At 37.2% G+C, this 16,531-nt stretch overlaps 5 protein-coding genes across 7 annotated transcripts; 2 read left to right on the forward strand and 3 right to left on the reverse strand.

Annotated features, from left to right (window-relative positions):
* Positions 1-633: 633 nt before the first annotated feature.
* Positions 634-4,592, forward strand: LOC124411685 (excitatory amino acid transporter-like). The gene is made up of 9 exons (XM_046890959.1): positions 634-1,401; positions 1,963-2,098; positions 2,221-2,419; positions 2,597-2,810; positions 2,884-3,174; positions 3,255-3,488; positions 3,564-3,758; positions 3,839-3,973; positions 4,056-4,592. Exons 1-9 carry the CDS (start codon positions 1,337-1,339, stop codon positions 4,273-4,275), a joined length of 1,689 nt encoding a protein of 562 aa, XP_046746915.1. The 5' UTR covers positions 634-1,336; the 3' UTR covers positions 4,276-4,592.
* Positions 4,387-5,983, reverse strand: LOC124411687 (ER membrane protein complex subunit 6). Of its 2 annotated transcripts, XM_046890965.1 has the most exons (5): positions 5,819-5,983; positions 5,430-5,590; positions 5,225-5,317; positions 4,768-4,787; positions 4,387-4,687 (listed from the first exon to the last, which is right to left on the reverse strand). In XM_046890965.1, the coding sequence occupies exons 1-5, from the start codon at positions 5,856-5,858 to the stop codon at positions 4,657-4,659; spliced, it is 345 nt and encodes a 114-aa protein (XP_046746921.1). In that variant the 5' UTR covers positions 5,859-5,983; the 3' UTR covers positions 4,387-4,656. The 2 variants fall into 2 exon arrangements, with proteins under 2 accessions (XP_046746921.1, XP_046746920.1); XM_046890964.1 differs by lacking the exon at positions 4,768-4,787.
* Positions 5,984-6,229: 246 nt separating this feature from the next.
* On the reverse strand, positions 6,230-9,216 carry LOC124411166 (hsp90 co-chaperone Cdc37). The gene is made up of 5 exons (XM_046890113.1): positions 9,004-9,216; positions 8,495-8,628; positions 7,917-8,364; positions 7,153-7,458; positions 6,230-6,987 (listed from the first exon to the last, which is right to left on the reverse strand). The coding sequence occupies exons 1-5, from the start codon at positions 9,034-9,036 to the stop codon at positions 6,799-6,801; spliced, it is 1,110 nt and encodes a 369-aa protein (XP_046746069.1). The 5' UTR covers positions 9,037-9,216; the 3' UTR covers positions 6,230-6,798.
* Positions 9,217-9,886: 670 nt separating this feature from the next.
* On the reverse strand, positions 9,887-13,854 carry LOC124410994 (ero1-like protein). Its single transcript, XM_046889792.1, has 8 exons — positions 13,722-13,854; positions 13,077-13,280; positions 12,836-12,993; positions 12,525-12,710; positions 12,372-12,418; positions 11,830-12,181; positions 11,463-11,756; positions 9,887-11,394 (listed from the first exon to the last, which is right to left on the reverse strand). Exons 1-8 carry the CDS (start codon positions 13,830-13,832, stop codon positions 11,343-11,345), a joined length of 1,404 nt encoding a protein of 467 aa, XP_046745748.1. The 5' UTR covers positions 13,833-13,854; the 3' UTR covers positions 9,887-11,342.
* Positions 13,855-14,117: 263 nt separating this feature from the next.
* On the forward strand, positions 14,118-16,439 carry LOC124410995 (protein arginine methyltransferase NDUFAF7, mitochondrial). 2 transcript variants are annotated; one of them, XM_046889795.1, is made up of 6 exons: positions 14,118-14,200; positions 14,297-14,520; positions 14,620-14,727; positions 15,186-15,449; positions 15,528-15,647; positions 15,824-16,439. In XM_046889795.1, the coding sequence occupies exons 1-6, from the start codon at positions 14,185-14,187 to the stop codon at positions 16,331-16,333; spliced, it is 1,242 nt and encodes a 413-aa protein (XP_046745751.1). In that variant the 5' UTR covers positions 14,118-14,184; the 3' UTR covers positions 16,334-16,439. The 2 variants fall into 2 exon arrangements, with proteins under 2 accessions (XP_046745751.1, XP_046745749.1); XM_046889793.1 differs by having other exon boundaries at positions 14,185-14,520.
* Positions 16,440-16,531: the final 92 nt, after the last annotated feature.

The raw sequence follows: 16,531 nt of genomic DNA on the forward strand, positions 1-16,531 counted from the left end.
GTAAAGGACCACTTGGTCGTATCAATTGAGACAAAGAGGATGGAATAACGGTGATATTGCAGCTAATGAATAACTATTGTCATAACGGTTCGCATTGGTGTAAAAATTCTTTGAGAATTAGAAAAAAAAAATCTACAGAAAATAAGAATTCCGGAAGTGTCCAGGGTCCGCAGAGGATGCATCCTTTTACATCCGTGCTGAAAGGGCACTCTGGTGAAAATGATTTCTACGATTTTCAACGGATTTTTAAAAGAATTCGGACATTTCGTATAATTCGGTAAAAAAAATTATTTTTCCTCAAAACTGTAAATATGCTGCATATCTTCTCATAAAAAATTGTAGATTTTCATGAAAATTTGTGTTCTTTCAGTATGAAATCTACAAACTATAGTACTATATTTTCAAAGTAAATCAACAATTCTTTACGAAAAACTATGCATATATACAATTTCATACGAAATAATACGAATTGTTCTAATTTCTGTAAAAATTCGTAATAGCAACAGAAATTTTTACCAGGGCAGGTAATAAGCTGATATGCGTATTTATTTTCGTAAAACGAGTTCCTGAGAGATCGAAGCTTTTAGTGAAGAAGGACAGCTTTAGTGAAGAAATTCCAATTCCGCAATGCCTCATCCAGCAGGGAGTAGAGGGATATAGCAGGTGGCCGGGAACTCTTCGCGATGAGCACCGACTTCCTGCAGCGATTCCCGTCGTTTATCTGGTGTTTGAGTCCCCCTTACGCAGTCCAACCACCAGCTCTTCTCCTACTATAATCAGGCCCTGGTTCAGGGGAGTGCATTATTCAGTCAGTGATAAACTTAAACAGTGCGAAGAAATTTTAGATGTTAGTAACAAGGATTGTGTTCTAGTTTGGGTAACAGTTCTGCATGCAGAACATATAAGTGGTGAAGAGTTTAATACCGTTCCAATTACCAAGACCTGTTTGTTCTGGACGATCTCCAGGTATTTTTTGCCTTTGAGTTAAATTACTTGACTGCAGATCAAAGTGTCGAGTAACATATTTGCGTTGCAAATAACATTAATATCCAGCGGATGGAAGAACTGGTTCAACTAGCGTGGGTGTCTAGTAGCGACTATTTCTTTATCTCCGGTCACTCGAAAGTCCTGTTCACCACTTCAAAAGCTTATTGTTTTACTACTGCAGTTTGAAGTTCGTGTTCTTTGGCACAGAATTTATGTTAGGATTTTATCGATTGAAGAAAAGCTGAAATGATCGTCCCAGTAATATTTGTCATCAGCACAGAATTAGCAGCAATGATTTCCACGTCTCGCTGAATTATCAAATTAAGGTCAGGTGTAAAACTACATTGTCATGACATCTGTGGGAACAAAGAACAACGGTGACCCAAAAAATGATAACGCAGAGAGTAAGACTGTGTAAGTTGCATAAAAATATCTTTACCTCAGTCTAATCGTAGGAAATCAATCAGTATCATTACTGTTCTGCATAGTCTCTTTTTTCTTGAAGTCGACTTTCATTCATCGTTTATGGTAGGGTGGTCGTCAGATGGATTTTTTTTTTGAATTTCAATGTTGAATGGTCGTAGATCGGTTTTGAATCTTAAAAAAAAAAAAAAAAAAAAAAAAACAAATCTATAATTTTTTCAGATTTCATTTCAAGTCCTGAGTCTCCCGATGGCCTTTTCTTTGTGCTAAATTCTTGAGCATTAGAATGGAATTCTCCATATATTCTCTAATAACGACGATTCGAAATTCAACGAAGAATAAAAATAGTATAAAATACGACGTTATGTAACTTGAAAAACGATTAAAAAATAATTGACTAAATTAGAACACCCACGACTCGTGCGGAATATACGATCTACAGGGAGACTAAGGGCTGAGAATAAAAAACTGAAAAAATTAAAGAGCATTTTTTCTACATTTGATGCCGATTTATGACCATCGTCAGCACATATAATTATTATGTGGTTTTAGACCCCGTGTTAGAGATATCGAAGTCCAGACGAAGAGCACAGAGGACGATTTACAGAATAATGACTATGGCGATACGGACGGCAGTGGCAATAATCGACGTGAATCCGAACGAGGACCTCTCGACAGGTTGCAAGTTGTAAGTATTGATATTCTGCATCATCTATGAGACGGGACTAAAAATTTATTATTTCAAAGATAGTCTGACTAAGTTACGGTGCATGTTTGTGCCTTCTTTAACTCTTGTATTCAATTACACAGGTAGTGGAATGGACTAGCAAAAACATGCTCCTGGTCCTTACCATTACTGGAATCCTGTTTGGCCTTGGATTCGGATTTCTGGGCCGCTTAGCTAATTTTTCCCCACCATCTATAATGATTGTTAGTTTTCCAGGAGAGATTTTGATGAGGCTTCTGAAGATGTTCATTTTGCCGTTGATAGTATCGTCGCTGATAGCTGGTAACAGATACATCGTAAATATAATTTTCATTTCCAAATAAAAAACTAATTTTGCTGGGAATCTTGAGAATTTTCACTTGCACATATCATAGCTCTCACATAGTCTTTTAAGATGTTTTCGACCCAATAGATAACAGAATACAAATGCATAAGCACTTGGTCGTCATTACCCTGTAGGTATGGCTCAACTCGATGCCAAGAGTTCTGGACGAATGGGTTTTAGAGTGCTGTCCTATTACATGGGTACGACCTTCCTGGCCACGATTGTTGGCATAGTAATGGTCCTGATGATAAAACCAGGCGATCCCAGCATCAAAACCAGCATTTCGACGCTAGAGGCTAATGTCGTCACTAAAATATCTACCCTGGATGCTATATTGGATATATTGAGGTAAATAACATCTCTTAGTTGACATTGCACAGGTCGACATCTGTAATCCCATTTACGAATTATAAAAATGTAGGAATATGGTGCCGGAGAACCTCGTACAAGCTTGCTTCCAGCAGGCACAAACAATTTACGAACAAGAAAGTCCCATCGTTTTTGATCCGCATCTAGAAAGGAATCTTGGCAAAAATCGCGAATTCAAGCCAACATTAGTCTACAGGGATGGTACTAACGTTATGGGAATGATAATGTTCTGCCTCGCATTTGGGCTTCTCGCTGGTCAGATGGGAGCCAGGGGACGGCTAATGGTAGATTTCTTTGTTGTCCTCAATGAGATAACAATGAAACTAGTGGGGGCTGTTATGTGGTGAGACAGGTGTACCAAATTGCTGATAGTTACCGTAGATTCACCAATTAAAAATAGTATAAATGATTATGATGTGACAGGTACTCGCCCTTTGGTATCGCGTGTCTTATAGCTGGCAAAATCATGTCGATAGAGAATTTATCAGTAACAGCGGAGATGCTCGGTCTCTACATGGCTACAGTTATCGCAGCTCTGATAATACATGCAGTAGTCACACTTCCGCTGATATTTTGGTTGTTTACACGCTCAAATCCAGCTGTGTTCTTTCGGGGTATGATGCAAGCATGGGTGACAGCGCTTGGAACGGCATCCAGGTACAGAATAAGACTTCATGTTACATTGCGCCTGTACTTATCCAGCATAATTAGCTGCGGTTTTTGTTTTCACAGTGCAGCTACACTGCCTGTGACTTTTCGCTGTCTTGAAGAAAACAACAAAATTGATCCAAGAGTCACTCGGTTCGTGGTATCTGTAGGTGCCACTGTCAACATGGATGGCACGGCACTGTACGAAGCTGTAGCTGCGATATTCATCGCGCAAATGAACGGCATCCCATTAGGTATGGGGGAAATAATCACGGTGAGGTGCGTTGGAGATTTAGGTCATTTATAAATTAATATTTTTTCACTAACCAACGTGTGACTAATCATGTAAAAATTCCCAGCATGACGGCGACTTTAGCAAGTGTCGGTGCTGCGAGTATACCCAGTTCTGCTTTGATAACTATGCTGCTCGTCCTTACAGCCCTCGGGCTACCGACTGATGACGTATCTCTGCTTTTCACCGTTGACTGGATACTGTAAGTCCGAAATTTAGAAGATAGACCGATATAACAGGGTTCAATGCAATATTCATATCACTCTGTTTTACTGTAATTGAAGGGATCGAATAAGGACATCCATCAATGTCCTAGGCGATGGTTATGGTGCTGGAATTGTTTATCATCTCAGTAAGACGGAACTGGATAAAATGGATGTGGAAAGAAAATTGGATGACCTTGAATCTGGGAGTGCTCCGGAAGCCGAAGAAATGCTTTCCTCCAAAGGCTTACTCCTCGATTCCGCAGGAAGCGTAGAGATCCATGTGCAAATTAATCAATGATTACATTAGTGATAAAATTCGCTGCTCTCTTTAGAATATATAGGATTATAGAAGCAGCCAAGATAACCAGATCCATAACTTTGATTATTAATTATCTTCCAAAATGAGAGATTTCGCATAGTACTTTGGTTTATTGCATGCACCCTGTACAAAATTCACATGAGCATCAAGAATTGCCAACTCTGTTAACATCAAGTTTGTTGTATACTTGATACTCAGGTGTAAGCAACACCGTACTAAGTAGGTGAAGAGTAACGGCATAAATACGTTTAAGTGTGAAAACATTTACAATAAAAAGTTACATTTATTTTAAATAACAATTGTAATTTATTATCCAGTTGTGAATTTCAGCGAGTTTCAAATACTCAGGACGCCTTTCCCTCAGTAGACATGCACCATACCGAAAAGGAATCTACATATATGTAGTTAAGAATCGTATTACCAATTCAATACTCGTATAAGATATTGGAATGATTTAATTTAAAAGGATACGTCCAGAATAACACGTACGTCTGTAGCAGCAACAGTTAATCCAGCTGTATTAAGGAAACTAATTGCAATTAATTGATGGTATTGACATAAAATTGTGAAAATTCAAAAAATCAGGGCTGGCAGCAAGTAACGACTCTCAGAAGGAATCTCAGCGATACTATGAGAAAATCGGATAGTTTTTAATAGGTCGACTTTTATACAATGCTGTAAAGTTTTTTCAAATTTATATCTACTGAACTGAAAGGTATGGAATAAAATGAAGAAAACTCACAAACATGTACAGTTTTTAAAATTATGTGAAATAAGATGTGGCTCGCCCTGCTTACTCACTGAATTATAAAGAGCATAATTTAAATGAAATATCAAGAAACATCTAAAATTCTGATATAAAATAATGTCGAGTGCAAGTAAAAGTGACTCGCGACCAGCTCTGTAAGTCATGTAGTAAAAAGGATACAAATAACCCGCCAAAAAAACCATTTGTTAGCAAACTTTGTCTACTTATGAAATATTTTTTCCATTGCCCGCCAGTTTTCATCATCAACAGTGCCTGTGAAAATAAACGTAAAAACGACGGTGTTACAACAGATTGATAAATACGTTGTAAATATGGAGTCAAATACAAGATGCCAAAGGATCGAATAAGAGCAACTGTATCTTACCCATAACCCGACAACGGCGAATATATAAAATCCAAAACCATAGAGTCCAGTCAGGCCCAAGAGTCCAGCTGTACTTCCAGATAACGCAGCCATGGATATCCTGCAGTATTCGACGACTGCCGAATTATTTCTCACCGCTCCCTCGCTGTAGGCGACCACCTCTGAAATAAAGAATAGTCAAAGTAACTTAGTAATCACGTGGCAGTATTACTGCAGAATATTTCGAATAAATTATATTAAATTGTCACATAAGTTCCGCTATGACAGATCATGTCATGAAACAGTGTGTAACATAAAACAAACATAACCTATATACGTAACCTATGCATTTCGTTAGTCCTAGCTTTTCAATGGTCTGATTGTTCACTGTAAAGTAGTGGAGCACTTACCGCCGGTTTTTTCTTGCTTTGTTCGTACTTTCGTAGACATGATTACGCTGCGTCAAATTGCTGTTTGAAGAGAAAAAATTACAATTCACGCCGAGGATTAATTCGCCTACCGACCAAACACAGGCATACACACGTAACACCTAACACACACGCGTGCGCCTTTGACGTTTTTATTTTATCACAATCACTAGTGATAGAAACTCAGAATTTTTTTGCCCAACGAACCAGTGATTTTCGGCTCGCTGATTGTTTGAAAAGTAATTTCATTTGGCTGAATAACGGTCGAAATTTTGTTAAACGATGTCCTTGTGATTTATCAATTAATTAATTTGCAAGTTTTGTCAGTTTAATCGCCAGACCGTTATTGCATATTTTAAATCAAAATTTTCGTTAAAGGACAAGGTCTTACACTTCAAGAATCGGCACGTATTTACACGGTTTATTATTTTCTAATTTTATACAGAGTAGAATGTGACACTGAAATCTCCCTTGTCAAGCATATTGTTCTTGAAATTGTGAATTGTTGAAGAGTCGACAATGAAAATAATATATAGCAGCAACATTAACAACAACGACGATAGTAATAATAGTAATATAATCGCAATCTTTTTTTTTCAATTGTAAGGAAAAAAAACAGCAGTTTTACAGCAGAAAGACAATACACGCAACGTAGAATGTCCACAGTTTACTTTTCATCTTAAATTTGACGTAACACTACGTCATCGCCAGCTCTTCAAATAAATCGGAACAATAATCTCAGACGAATAAAACTCTTTTCATATCTTCTAGCTGATATTTAGTCAACGTGACCAAGACGATGATTATTCTTCAGCAACGAATCATCAATTCTTCGACAAAACAGCAGCATAAGTAATACCCAATTATGTAATACATTACGATTGAGTATGAGGGCATGTTGTATTGAACGAAAAATAATTCGAGCAATAATTTTTCGGAAATTTATTATATGCTAGATATTATTATTCAGGGTCTGGAGTTCCGATAGCTTCTTCTTCTTCCTGCTGTTCCTTAGCGGCTTTTGCATCCGGGACCCATAGTCCGCTATCAATGCATCGTTTCATGTGGTACCTTGCTTCCTCTTCTGGCATCGATGCTATTGTCTGTTGCAACAGTGGTATATCCTGTGCTTCAAAGCACTTTTGTAAGGCCTGAAATGCAGAGTGAGAGCTCAGCGAGATCCTGAGAGCTGATTATAGAAACAGTAACTTAGTAAGAGAAAATTGTGAACAACAGTCAACAATCAGCAATAACTAGTAGATAAGAAGGTAGGCAAGATTTCAGGCACGGGGTAAATATAGAATTTGAACACCAACCTCGGGCAGTTCTTGAAACACTTGAACCGGATCTAGACCTCCGGGACCGAGGCGACTCTTTCTCTCTTCTTCTTCAGCTTCTTTTAGCGCCTCAGCTACTTTTTCTGCTGCTCTCTTGCGAATCCTTTCCTTGAAGGACTTTAGTTCGTCGTCAAAGGAATTCTTATATTCAACCTCAGCAATTTGTATACGACTGAAGAACGATCCAACACAGGCACGTGGGTCAACATCTAGCTGCTTGGAGAGTTCAAGAATATACTGCATGCAAATGCACTGGTGAGCCACATGTTCCATTAGGTCATGTTTCTGCAACAATAGAAATAAATTCATAGGTAACAAGTTCAGAACCAAGAAGCAGAGATTTTAGTTGTTACAGGCCAGAAAACAATGAGGAATGGAACCGGAACATTTCACCTAGCGCATGTAATTCAAGAGAAAAATTGCCAATATCACTAATAATGATGATATCAAGGCACAATCTTGTATTTTTTTCCAATTTGAATGAATGGGATTCGAATTCACCAGTATTTTGATTTGCGGATAATTGTATAATTTTATAATTCTAATCTAACATCTATATTAGCATATTATTATTCCTTGATTTTCTTTCTTTAACTGTACTAATCATAACGTGAAATTTGCTTCATAGAATGTTTCATTTAACGGCTATCGTGAATAATCATGCAATTTAAAAAGTCTGAAACATTCTACAAATTTGGAATACAGGAATTTGTATCAAATCGACATTTTTTATGTGTACAAACCTCTTCCATTTCCAAATTGATGCACCAAATGACCAAGTAATTTGCCGTATTTTCACAGACCAAATCTGGGTGGTCCTGGAGATACTTTTTACTATCGTCGTACCTCCGCAGCATACCAAATTCCTTCAAGGTCTTCTCATTACGCTTAACAAACTGCTTCATCCTGTTCTCTTTCTCTTCATCTGGCAAGTTACTCTCATCTTCCTTTCTAGCTGGCTTTGTGTTTATTACCGTCTTTGTGAAACCTGGCTGGGCAATTGTATCTACATTCCATGGTTGCAACTTTTCCTTCTTCTTCAACTCTTCCTCTTTATGCAATATCTCAGACTCTTTCATTTTAAGCTCTTCCAATGCCTTTTTAACAGATGTCAGGTCTTGCTGGTCCTTTTCCTCACCTTTTTCTACCTTGGTCAACTTTTCCTTAGCTTCTTTCAACTTTCGCGCAATTCTGCAACATGCGCATCATTTTTCACAAGATTTTTTATACACTTTTACACATGCCTAAAGTTTCAACAGAATGGACAAATCAAACCATTCTACGTTATCTGAAAATTTTTACTATCAGAAAACTGTCTTACTCCTCTTTCTCTCTTTCATGCTTTTCCTGTTCGGCTCTCTGTTCCTGCATCCTTTCCAATCTAGCCTGATGCCGCCACCTAAACAACGACGGAGTATCGATATTGGGATGGGTGTCATCTTCGTCATCGGATATCTGAGAAATTTGAAAGAATTATAAGTAGAGACAACGAACGAAGCTCGTGAGAATAGTTTCCTAATTCACCTTTTGTTCATTCAACGCATTCAACAAAAAACTGCTTTTTAACCCTATTTATACACAACCAAGAAGTATAAACATCATTCAATTGTCAAACTCAAGGCTAGGAAACTGGTAAACAAAGGCTTGAATTTTGCGCTTAGATAAGAATTGCGCGATGGAAAATTCCTGGCTGAACAGACCGATATTGACAAACATCGCGTTCACATGAGGTGAGATTCGGATTCGCATCTGCGGTTTCTCGAACCTTCCAAGATTCTCTTGTCCGCTCCGCCTCATCTGCTGGAGCCTTTGGGTTACGATAAGACTCACCTCTATGTTTTTCCACTTGCTGTAATCAACCATTGTTGTGTTTTACAGACGCGGTGTGGGACAGGGTCTTTGCCTCGTAGTATTGGTTAGGAAATTTGACAATTGTCAGGTGATACCGATCTCTGGTAAACGCTGGTAACCGCCACTCGCACAGCCTCCAGATCCAAGCGTGCAAGCAAAATGCCAATGCCATACGATACCAAACATTCCAGGCAAGCCGCGCGATGCTGTCGGCCTCTGTCGGATGCTTATGGCTGGAATTTGATGAACAGCAAAACGTTGCAGCAGCAACAGTATTTCCCACCATCCAAGTGTTCTGATTGGTCGACTAAGGTTACGTTAGGTTACTCAACTAATCAGAATGCTCGCCTTGACCTCTCGGATTTAGCCCACCATTTTTTAAATGATTATTCTCACTTTAAAATGCACTAAGTTTTTTTTTAGATTTTTTCAACAACAAGTAACATAAAATCATTGAAATCGTTGCTGAAATATAATGATGATGGAATCACGGAATTTTCATGAAAAATTTATCTGTAAAAATGTTTTAATTTTTATACGAATATAATTGTTTAAATAGAACTTTATAGAAGTCACGATTTACTCTACAGAGGAATTTGAATAGAATTTCTAGATTATTTCAGATAGTGCAGTAAAATTTCTGGACTTACCAAAGAATTTGTACTTTTGAAATTGTTCGTTAGGTACTCTGAAAAGTGCGAGAAAACATCCAATTTCGATACAGAAATGTAATTGGAAAAGCAAAGAAAGACTGAATTTTATAGTGAGTGAAAATACGTGAATAGACAGAAGATCGAAGCATACATTGATCATAAATAATGTTATATTGTTTCAATATTTTTTCATTATAAATTATTTACACAACTTTAAATTGCAATAAATATTTCACTTTGTTCGACTATAATATATATATATATATAATATAACAATATGCAATTCCGAAATTTTCACCTACATTTGAAGTATAACGCAGGTAGAAAGTTTTACTAAATTATTGTAAACATCTTAAATAAATTTCTACAAATATGTGTATACCAAATAATAAACGACTTCACCATGGCGTTAATCAAAGAACTCTGCTCATAATAGATTGGTAAAAATTCTTTAAGTCTCATTCAAATCTTGTATTGTATAATATGTATACAACAATAAAAATTCTTAACTTTTCAATGTTTTGAAATATACGGAGGTATATCGTTTTAGCTTGTAGTCTCAACTATGCAATTCCGTTGAAACTAGGTTGGTTAAAATATGGGATTTCATAATTTTAATATCTAATTTCTACATTGTCTGCTCCATAATATGCATGTAATATTGACAGTCATTTACATAGCTACATCAGCCGTTTTCGTGTCTCATGTTTCATATTTGTTCAGAGATCAAGTCCGGGCTTTGATATTATAATTATACTATATGTACTGTTTATGGAACAAATCATTCGTTATGAATAATAACTTTTCTAAATGGAAAAACGATATATGCGTTGAGCCTACTATTTTGAAATCGGACAGTTATAAACGGTAAGAATGTACATTGTATAATACACCGATAATCGTTACGCCTATTATACCCACCGGAGGAAAGTATGTATCACAGACAGTAGAGATAGATTATTTTACAGATACATTATGCTTTCATTCATTGTCAGTGTAACAGTAGCATAAGAAATAGAATGCTCAAGTCTGACGTCTCCTGTTACCCATTCAACTTATTACAGGACTTACATCTTTTTGTTCCTACTTCTGAAGAGTGATGTTTGTTTCCCCAAACACTTTCATTAGTAAAAGAAACGAAACTTAGGAATAATCATAAAAATATTGCAGAGAGCTCCAATTGATTCAATTTGTAGAGATAAGATTTCTCATCGTTAACTTGTTATAACGCTCTTGCATCCAACGTTTCCCGTACTAAATCGTAATTTTTTGTAAAATCCAAAACCCCTGGAAATCCCAAGTTACAACAGTCTCAAATACGATTAGAATTGTGCGCTAATTGCCGTTGGTAAATTTCTTAAACTCTACTTTTTACACCCGCGTATTGCATTTTCTCACTTATAACGAATTGAAGATACATATACCTAGAAAGCGTTATAACGAAATTGAACTCTATCAACGTTCACTACAGGAATGTCCATCCGTGCAAAACACATGTTACACCTGATCAAATTAACATATTTTTGTGACTGCAATGTGTACTTAATATACCTATATTATTCAAAGCTATTCTGACATTATTATTAATATTATAGAATCTACGTGTGATGTTTAAGTCTGGAAAAAAGCCAATAAAAATATTCACTTCTCAAGGTCATCATTGTGCTATCTCATCATTTGTCGAAACATTTCCAGTTCGAAAACACTGTCAGACAACCTGCGAATAAGTTAATATGTAATGATTTGAATTTTGGATTTAAAGAAAAAAATAGATATAATACAGACCTTCCAAAAGCATTGATCAACGCAACTATTTCACTTCTCTCAAGATAGAACTGTTGCTTGGTAATATGATTCAACGTTGGTTCCCATCTATCAAACTTTCCAGAAAATAAGATTTTCAATGCCGTTCCTAATCCATGGATCTGTAACTTTCCCCACAGTTTGCACTTGTCGCAACCGACGCAGTCCATAATCCTTGATATATTTCTAAAATGTTGTCTAAACTCTTCTTTCAACGCCTTATCCTGTGCTCCTCCATTGAACATAACACTTTCGTTGAAATGATCAGGAAATGACCTGAAGATGTTAAAAATTGCATGAAAATATTGAGCTCGTTATAAGCAAAGATGTAACACATGTGCGTATTTACCTTACGACATTCAAGAAGTCATTAACAGCCAATCTGGTATCACGGTCATCCTCATCATTACCAGTATAATATTCTTCTCTCAATAAATAAGGCGCCGCCTTTGCCAATGCTCGTAATTCAAGTAGATAAATGAAATACAAATTTTTCAGCCAAGTTGGTCCTTCACCCCCAGTTGTTTCCGGAGAAAATCTCCTCTGCAGTTCCAATAAATTTGGACCCCATTGAGCGCCAGCTGACACAGTTTCCAAGCTGTCCTTTTCTGACAATAAATACTTGGAGCACAAGTGAATGTTGATGCTCGAGTGTAAGCCTGATACAACTCTATAGAAGACTCTCTTCTCCAAGCACATTCCTGTAAATTGTAATGTTCTTGTAATACTCATAAAACTTGTGTATAAACTCAAGTAGAATACAAGGTTATCCTATTCCGTGAAAAATAATCAATCAATTATGTCTGTCAGAGTCAGTATCTTAAAATCCTATCCAAAGAATGATATGGAGATAAGGTATGTAGAAATGTTTGGTTTCTCAGTCAGATTTACCGTTCATCTTTGATGATTGTACAAAGTTGCGGGTCGACTTCTCGGGCCTAAAAGTAATTAACGGCTGTTGTAATACAGATCCAAAAACGTAATAGTAAAAGTTTAATAAAAAACTTAAATGACTCAGAAGTGAGCAATTTCAAAGATAATTACCTGAAGCAGTTTTCCATGTAGATACTCCTCCATATTCTGTGAGCACTGGGGCCCCTGTAGCCTGTGTACCTTTCAGGGTTCAGCAACAAATCAACATATTCACCAGGACTTGTTTCACTCACACAGAAATTATCGACAGCGTCGTCATGCTTTTGCCACATTTCGAATTCCTCATAATTTTTTACGCTAGAACAAAAATAACGTAATTAATCATACATCTATTATTTAATCTGAGCCTGTCACTGAGCTGTGAGTTCGTGTGGTATTTTTAACATTTCACAACAATTAGTTCATCATAACTACCCCTTTACCTAATGGTCGTGTTCAAATATCCAAGCTCTTTGTTATGGTCTTGAGAACTTCTTTCACAGTCTCCTACTGGTCTAGGAGCACTGTACTTATCGGCTGGACTTTCATTGTAATGATTATGCCTAGATACGTCTCCTTTCAATCCAGCTGGTATATCTTCCTGTAAAAAAATTCTCAATTACCCCCAAAAATTTCTGTATAACAGATATATACATAGTTGAATAAATAATTTACAACACTTACATCTTGGCATGGTTCTACGTGGCAGTAGCGTATCGCACATCTGCTGTCATCTGACCAGAAAGGACATTCTTGTTTCAAGTTGACTTTGTAAAATCTGAAGTAATCCTTTACCAATAGACTCCTTAGCCTCGGATATATTTTCATATTATTGAAATGATCGACTGTATCCACGCTGCAGCTACAGTCATCTATGGATCCTTTGAGCTAACAAGACAATGGTAATAAGATAGAATAACAGTAACAGTGTTTTTATATTTTCTCATCACATTGTACAAAAGCACTGGTTACAAACATAACGATTATAGACAGAAGAGTGAAAAAATTTTGGTAGGGATTTAAAATTTCGACGATAATTGCATTTTTGTTTCTATAATGTTCGTCAAAAAGTGACAATGATCATAATAACAGCAACAATAACGGGAAGTCTTGAAGAGAATAATAATAAGAACTTGAAACGCTCAATCGATCGATTGTTGGTAGCGTGAAAAGCGGTGTAAACAACACTGTTGTTATTTTTTGATTGCGTAATCAAGGTAGTACTCTGGAAATTCATTCAACTGACATCTGTTGTTTTGAGGTTATGTTAAGGAGGGAAGATATTTATCAGGTCAAGATCAAGGACGATGCTTGGGATGATCATCTCACCTTACAGAAACATTGGTCGTCGTTATCGTTGCTTGTCCCGAAGTAATTGGCGTCGACACTGAACGTTGCGAATAAGAACAAAATAACGATCATTGAATTTGACAGCCACATTGTGCTGCCAGAAGACTGATTTAGCTACACGTACGATGAGAATGAAATGAATCCGCGACGGTTGAATACTGAACGCGATTGCAGCAGGTGATGCCTTCTTAACCGACGTGGGATTTCCTCGTGATTAACCTCAACCGCACATCACGTAGTGCAACGTACTGAGAATCGCATAAACTTGGAAAGTTCGCAAGACAAGACGTGCAATACGTACGTTTCGCGAGGGACGTGAGGCGGTGCGCGTAGGACACGATAACGTTCTTCTCTCTCCGAAACGGGGAGGCGTAAATTTGTTGTAACGGGATTGATTTCACTTTCCCCGTAGAAAATAATACCAGTATCACAGACGCGTGACATGTTCCCGGTGTCGTGTAAGCAATTTATTGGTTCCCCGAAAATAGTACGACACTTGGTAGACCGTTATTGCACTACCGATCGTATCTATCGAGCGGCATCTATTTTGAAAGGTCGCTACGTTTCGACCGATACTAAGGATGATCCTCAAAAGGAAAAGTCGATTTTATACAGGCATCTTTACTCCCGAATATTGGCCGGCGGGCCCGTAACCGTTGCTGAATATATGAGAGAAGTTTTGACATCTCCAAGTGCTGGATATTACATGAATAGAGACGTTTTTGGCACTGAAGGTGACTTCACTACTTCCCCAGAAATTAGTCAGCTATTTGGAGAGGTAATCCAGAACGCTTACAAAGTCGCTGTCCCCTTTATCAGATGTTGTTTTTATTATTAATAGATATGCAGCATTGTTTAATTGTTTATATTTCGATAGATGATTGCCGTATGGTCTGTAAACGAATGGAGAAAAATAAGCAACCGATCTGTACAGCTGGTGGAATTAGGTCCGGGTCGAGGAACCTTATCAAAGGATATCCTGAGGGTGTGTCAAGAGATCACACTAGTCCAAGGCTTACCTTTGCTCGTTTAGTAGATCAAAACCCAAAAGAGAATCACTTTCTGCTGTAAAATTATCTTTAAGGCTTATAATTTTTGCCTCAAAGTATTGTCGACTCTGCCAAAGACAGCCAAATTACTTTAAATTTGCATAACTTATCCAAAGATTTTCAGCTCTTCAGTTGACTGGAAAAGTACAAGAAATATTTTAATGCTAACTTCACTTGGCACTCAATATTTGATCTTTAAATATTGATTGTGAGCCTAATGTTTTCTGATCTTTGTCTCATCTATGTTGATTAAACTTTTTACATGTTTCTATGAACTCGTCGACTATCTTGCTTACATTTTATTAGCTGGTCTGACTTTTATTTACCATATAGCGAAGCAAGAGCCATCCTCTCTCTTGTAGTATTTTTATAATTAGGTGTTTCTGTGGTTTAGGTTTACCACAAACTGGGATTATCCTCCAGAGTTTCATTACATTTGGTAGAGGTCAGCCCGACACTGTCTGACCTACAAGCAAAGAATTTATGCAAAACACATGAAGAAATTGACAATGACAAATCTCAATCGTATTACAAACATGGTACGACAGAAGATGGCGTCAGAGTATACTGGTATCGTACTATCCAGGATGTTCGTCCCGATTTCAGCATCATAATTGCACAAGAATTTTTCGACGCTATGCCCATACACAAGTTTCAGGTAAACTAATCTGAGAGCGAAGATAGAATTTCCAGCTCTTTAGTTACCAATTTAAAACTTTGCCCCTTCTTTTTGCAGAAAACCAACGAGGGTTGGAGAGAAATTTTAATCGACATTGATTCAGAGTCGAAAGAGAAAGAGAAATTTCGCTACGTCTTGTCTAGGTCAGCTACACCGAATACCAAGTTTTACATCTCTGTAAGCATTAGTGAGCGTAGGAAATATTTAACTTTCTGAAGCAAATGCAGATAAATTAAATTTGACGATGAATAAGGTTTAGGGAAATTTTAAACATCTGTGTAACATAGACAGTTTTAAATATAAGTATAATTTCGTGATTTATGTCGCTAATTCATATGTATCAATTTTTTTAGGAAGAAGAACGCAGGGATCATGTTGAAACAAGTCCGGAAACCGCCGTGACTATAGATTATATTGCAAATTTCCTCATGGAAAATGGAGGATTAGCGCTCATTGCTGACTATGGTCATGACGGAGATCGAACAGACACGTTTCGAGCTTTCCGTAATCACAAACAGCAGGATCCACTCATGAATCCAGGAACAGCTGACTTGACTGCAGATGTTGACTTTTCACTGCTGAGGAGAATAGCGTGCCAAAATAATCGTCTGATATCTTTTGGCCCCGTCACGCAGAGGCATTTTTTAAAGCAGCTTGGTATTGACACCAGGCTGATTATGCTGTTGAAGAAAGCATCCGACGACAGTACTAGAAAAGCATTAATTTCAGGATACAGTATGATTACAGACGAAGACAAAATGGGAAACTGTTTCAAATTCTTGTCTCTGTTCCCCTCAGTGTTGAAAGATCATTTAAATAAGTGGCCTGTGGCAGGTTTTCAACCAATTCATACACCGGTGTAGAATAGTTGAAAATTATATCGTTAGAAACTGTTTACTCTGAAGATGTGATGTAAATATTTTGTAATTTGGAGCGTTGTTTTCGTTGTATGTACATAAAAATGAGAATAAACTTTATGGTTGAGAGCTAAAAACTTGGATTTCGTTTTCCGTCGGCAATATCCAAAATATTTCGATTTGCAAAGATTGAAATTATGCGCG

The sequence above is a fragment of the Diprion similis genome, chromosome 10 (genome assembly GCF_021155765.1).
Source record: "Diprion similis isolate iyDipSimi1 chromosome 10, iyDipSimi1.1, whole genome shotgun sequence".
NCBI lineage: Eukaryota > Metazoa > Arthropoda > Insecta > Hymenoptera > Diprionidae > Diprion > Diprion similis.

Coding starts and splice junctions, on each gene's coding strand:
- LOC124411685 (XM_046890959.1), top strand. CDS start 1,337: ATGACATCTGTGGGAACAAAGAACAACGGTGACCCAAAAAATGATAAC. Junction 3,175..3,254: donor CTAGTGGGGGCTGTTATGTG/GTGAGACAGGTG, acceptor ATGATGTGACAG/GTACTCGCCCTTTGGTATCG. Junction 3,974..4,055: donor TTCACCGTTGACTGGATACT/GTAAGTCCGAAA, acceptor CTGTAATTGAAG/GGATCGAATAAGGACATCCA.
- LOC124411687 (XM_046890964.1), bottom strand. CDS start 5,858: ATGTCTACGAAAGTACGAACAAAGCAAGAAAAAACCGGCG. Junction 5,591..5,818: donor AAAGCAAGAAAAAACCGGCG/GTAAGTGCTCCA, acceptor TCTTTATTTCAG/AGGTGGTCGCCTACAGCGAG. Junction 4,688..5,224: donor GTTTTTTTGGCGGGTTATTT/GTATCCTTTTTA, acceptor ACATATATGTAG/ATTCCTTTTCGGTATGGTGC.
- LOC124411166 (XM_046890113.1), bottom strand. CDS start 9,036: ATGGTTGATTACAGCAAGTGGAAAAACATAGAG. Junction 8,629..9,003: donor GCAAGTGGAAAAACATAGAG/GTGAGTCTTATC, acceptor CAAATTTCTCAG/ATATCCGATGACGAAGATGA. Junction 8,365..8,494: donor CATGAAAGAGAGAAAGAGGA/GTAAGACAGTTT, acceptor CGCATGTTGCAG/AATTGCGCGAAAGTTGAAAG.
- LOC124410994 (XM_046889792.1), bottom strand. CDS start 13,832: ATGTGGCTGTCAAATTCAATGATCGTTATTTTGTTCTTATTCGCAACG. Junction 11,757..11,829: donor GACTTCTTGAATGTCGTAAG/GTAAATACGCAC, acceptor TAACATCTTCAG/GTCATTTCCTGATCATTTCA. Junction 11,395..11,462: donor TTGATCAATGCTTTTGGAAG/GTCTGTATTATA, acceptor ACTTATTCGCAG/GTTGTCTGACAGTGTTTTCG.
- LOC124410995 (XM_046889793.1), top strand. CDS start 14,185: ATGTTCCCGGTGTCGTGTAAGCAATTTATTGGTTCCCCGAAAATAGTA. Junction 14,521..14,619: donor TTAGTCAGCTATTTGGAGAG/GTAATCCAGAAC, acceptor ATATTTCGATAG/ATGATTGCCGTATGGTCTGT. Junction 14,728..15,185: donor TATCAAAGGATATCCTGAGG/GTGTGTCAAGAG, acceptor TCTGTGGTTTAG/GTTTACCACAAACTGGGATT.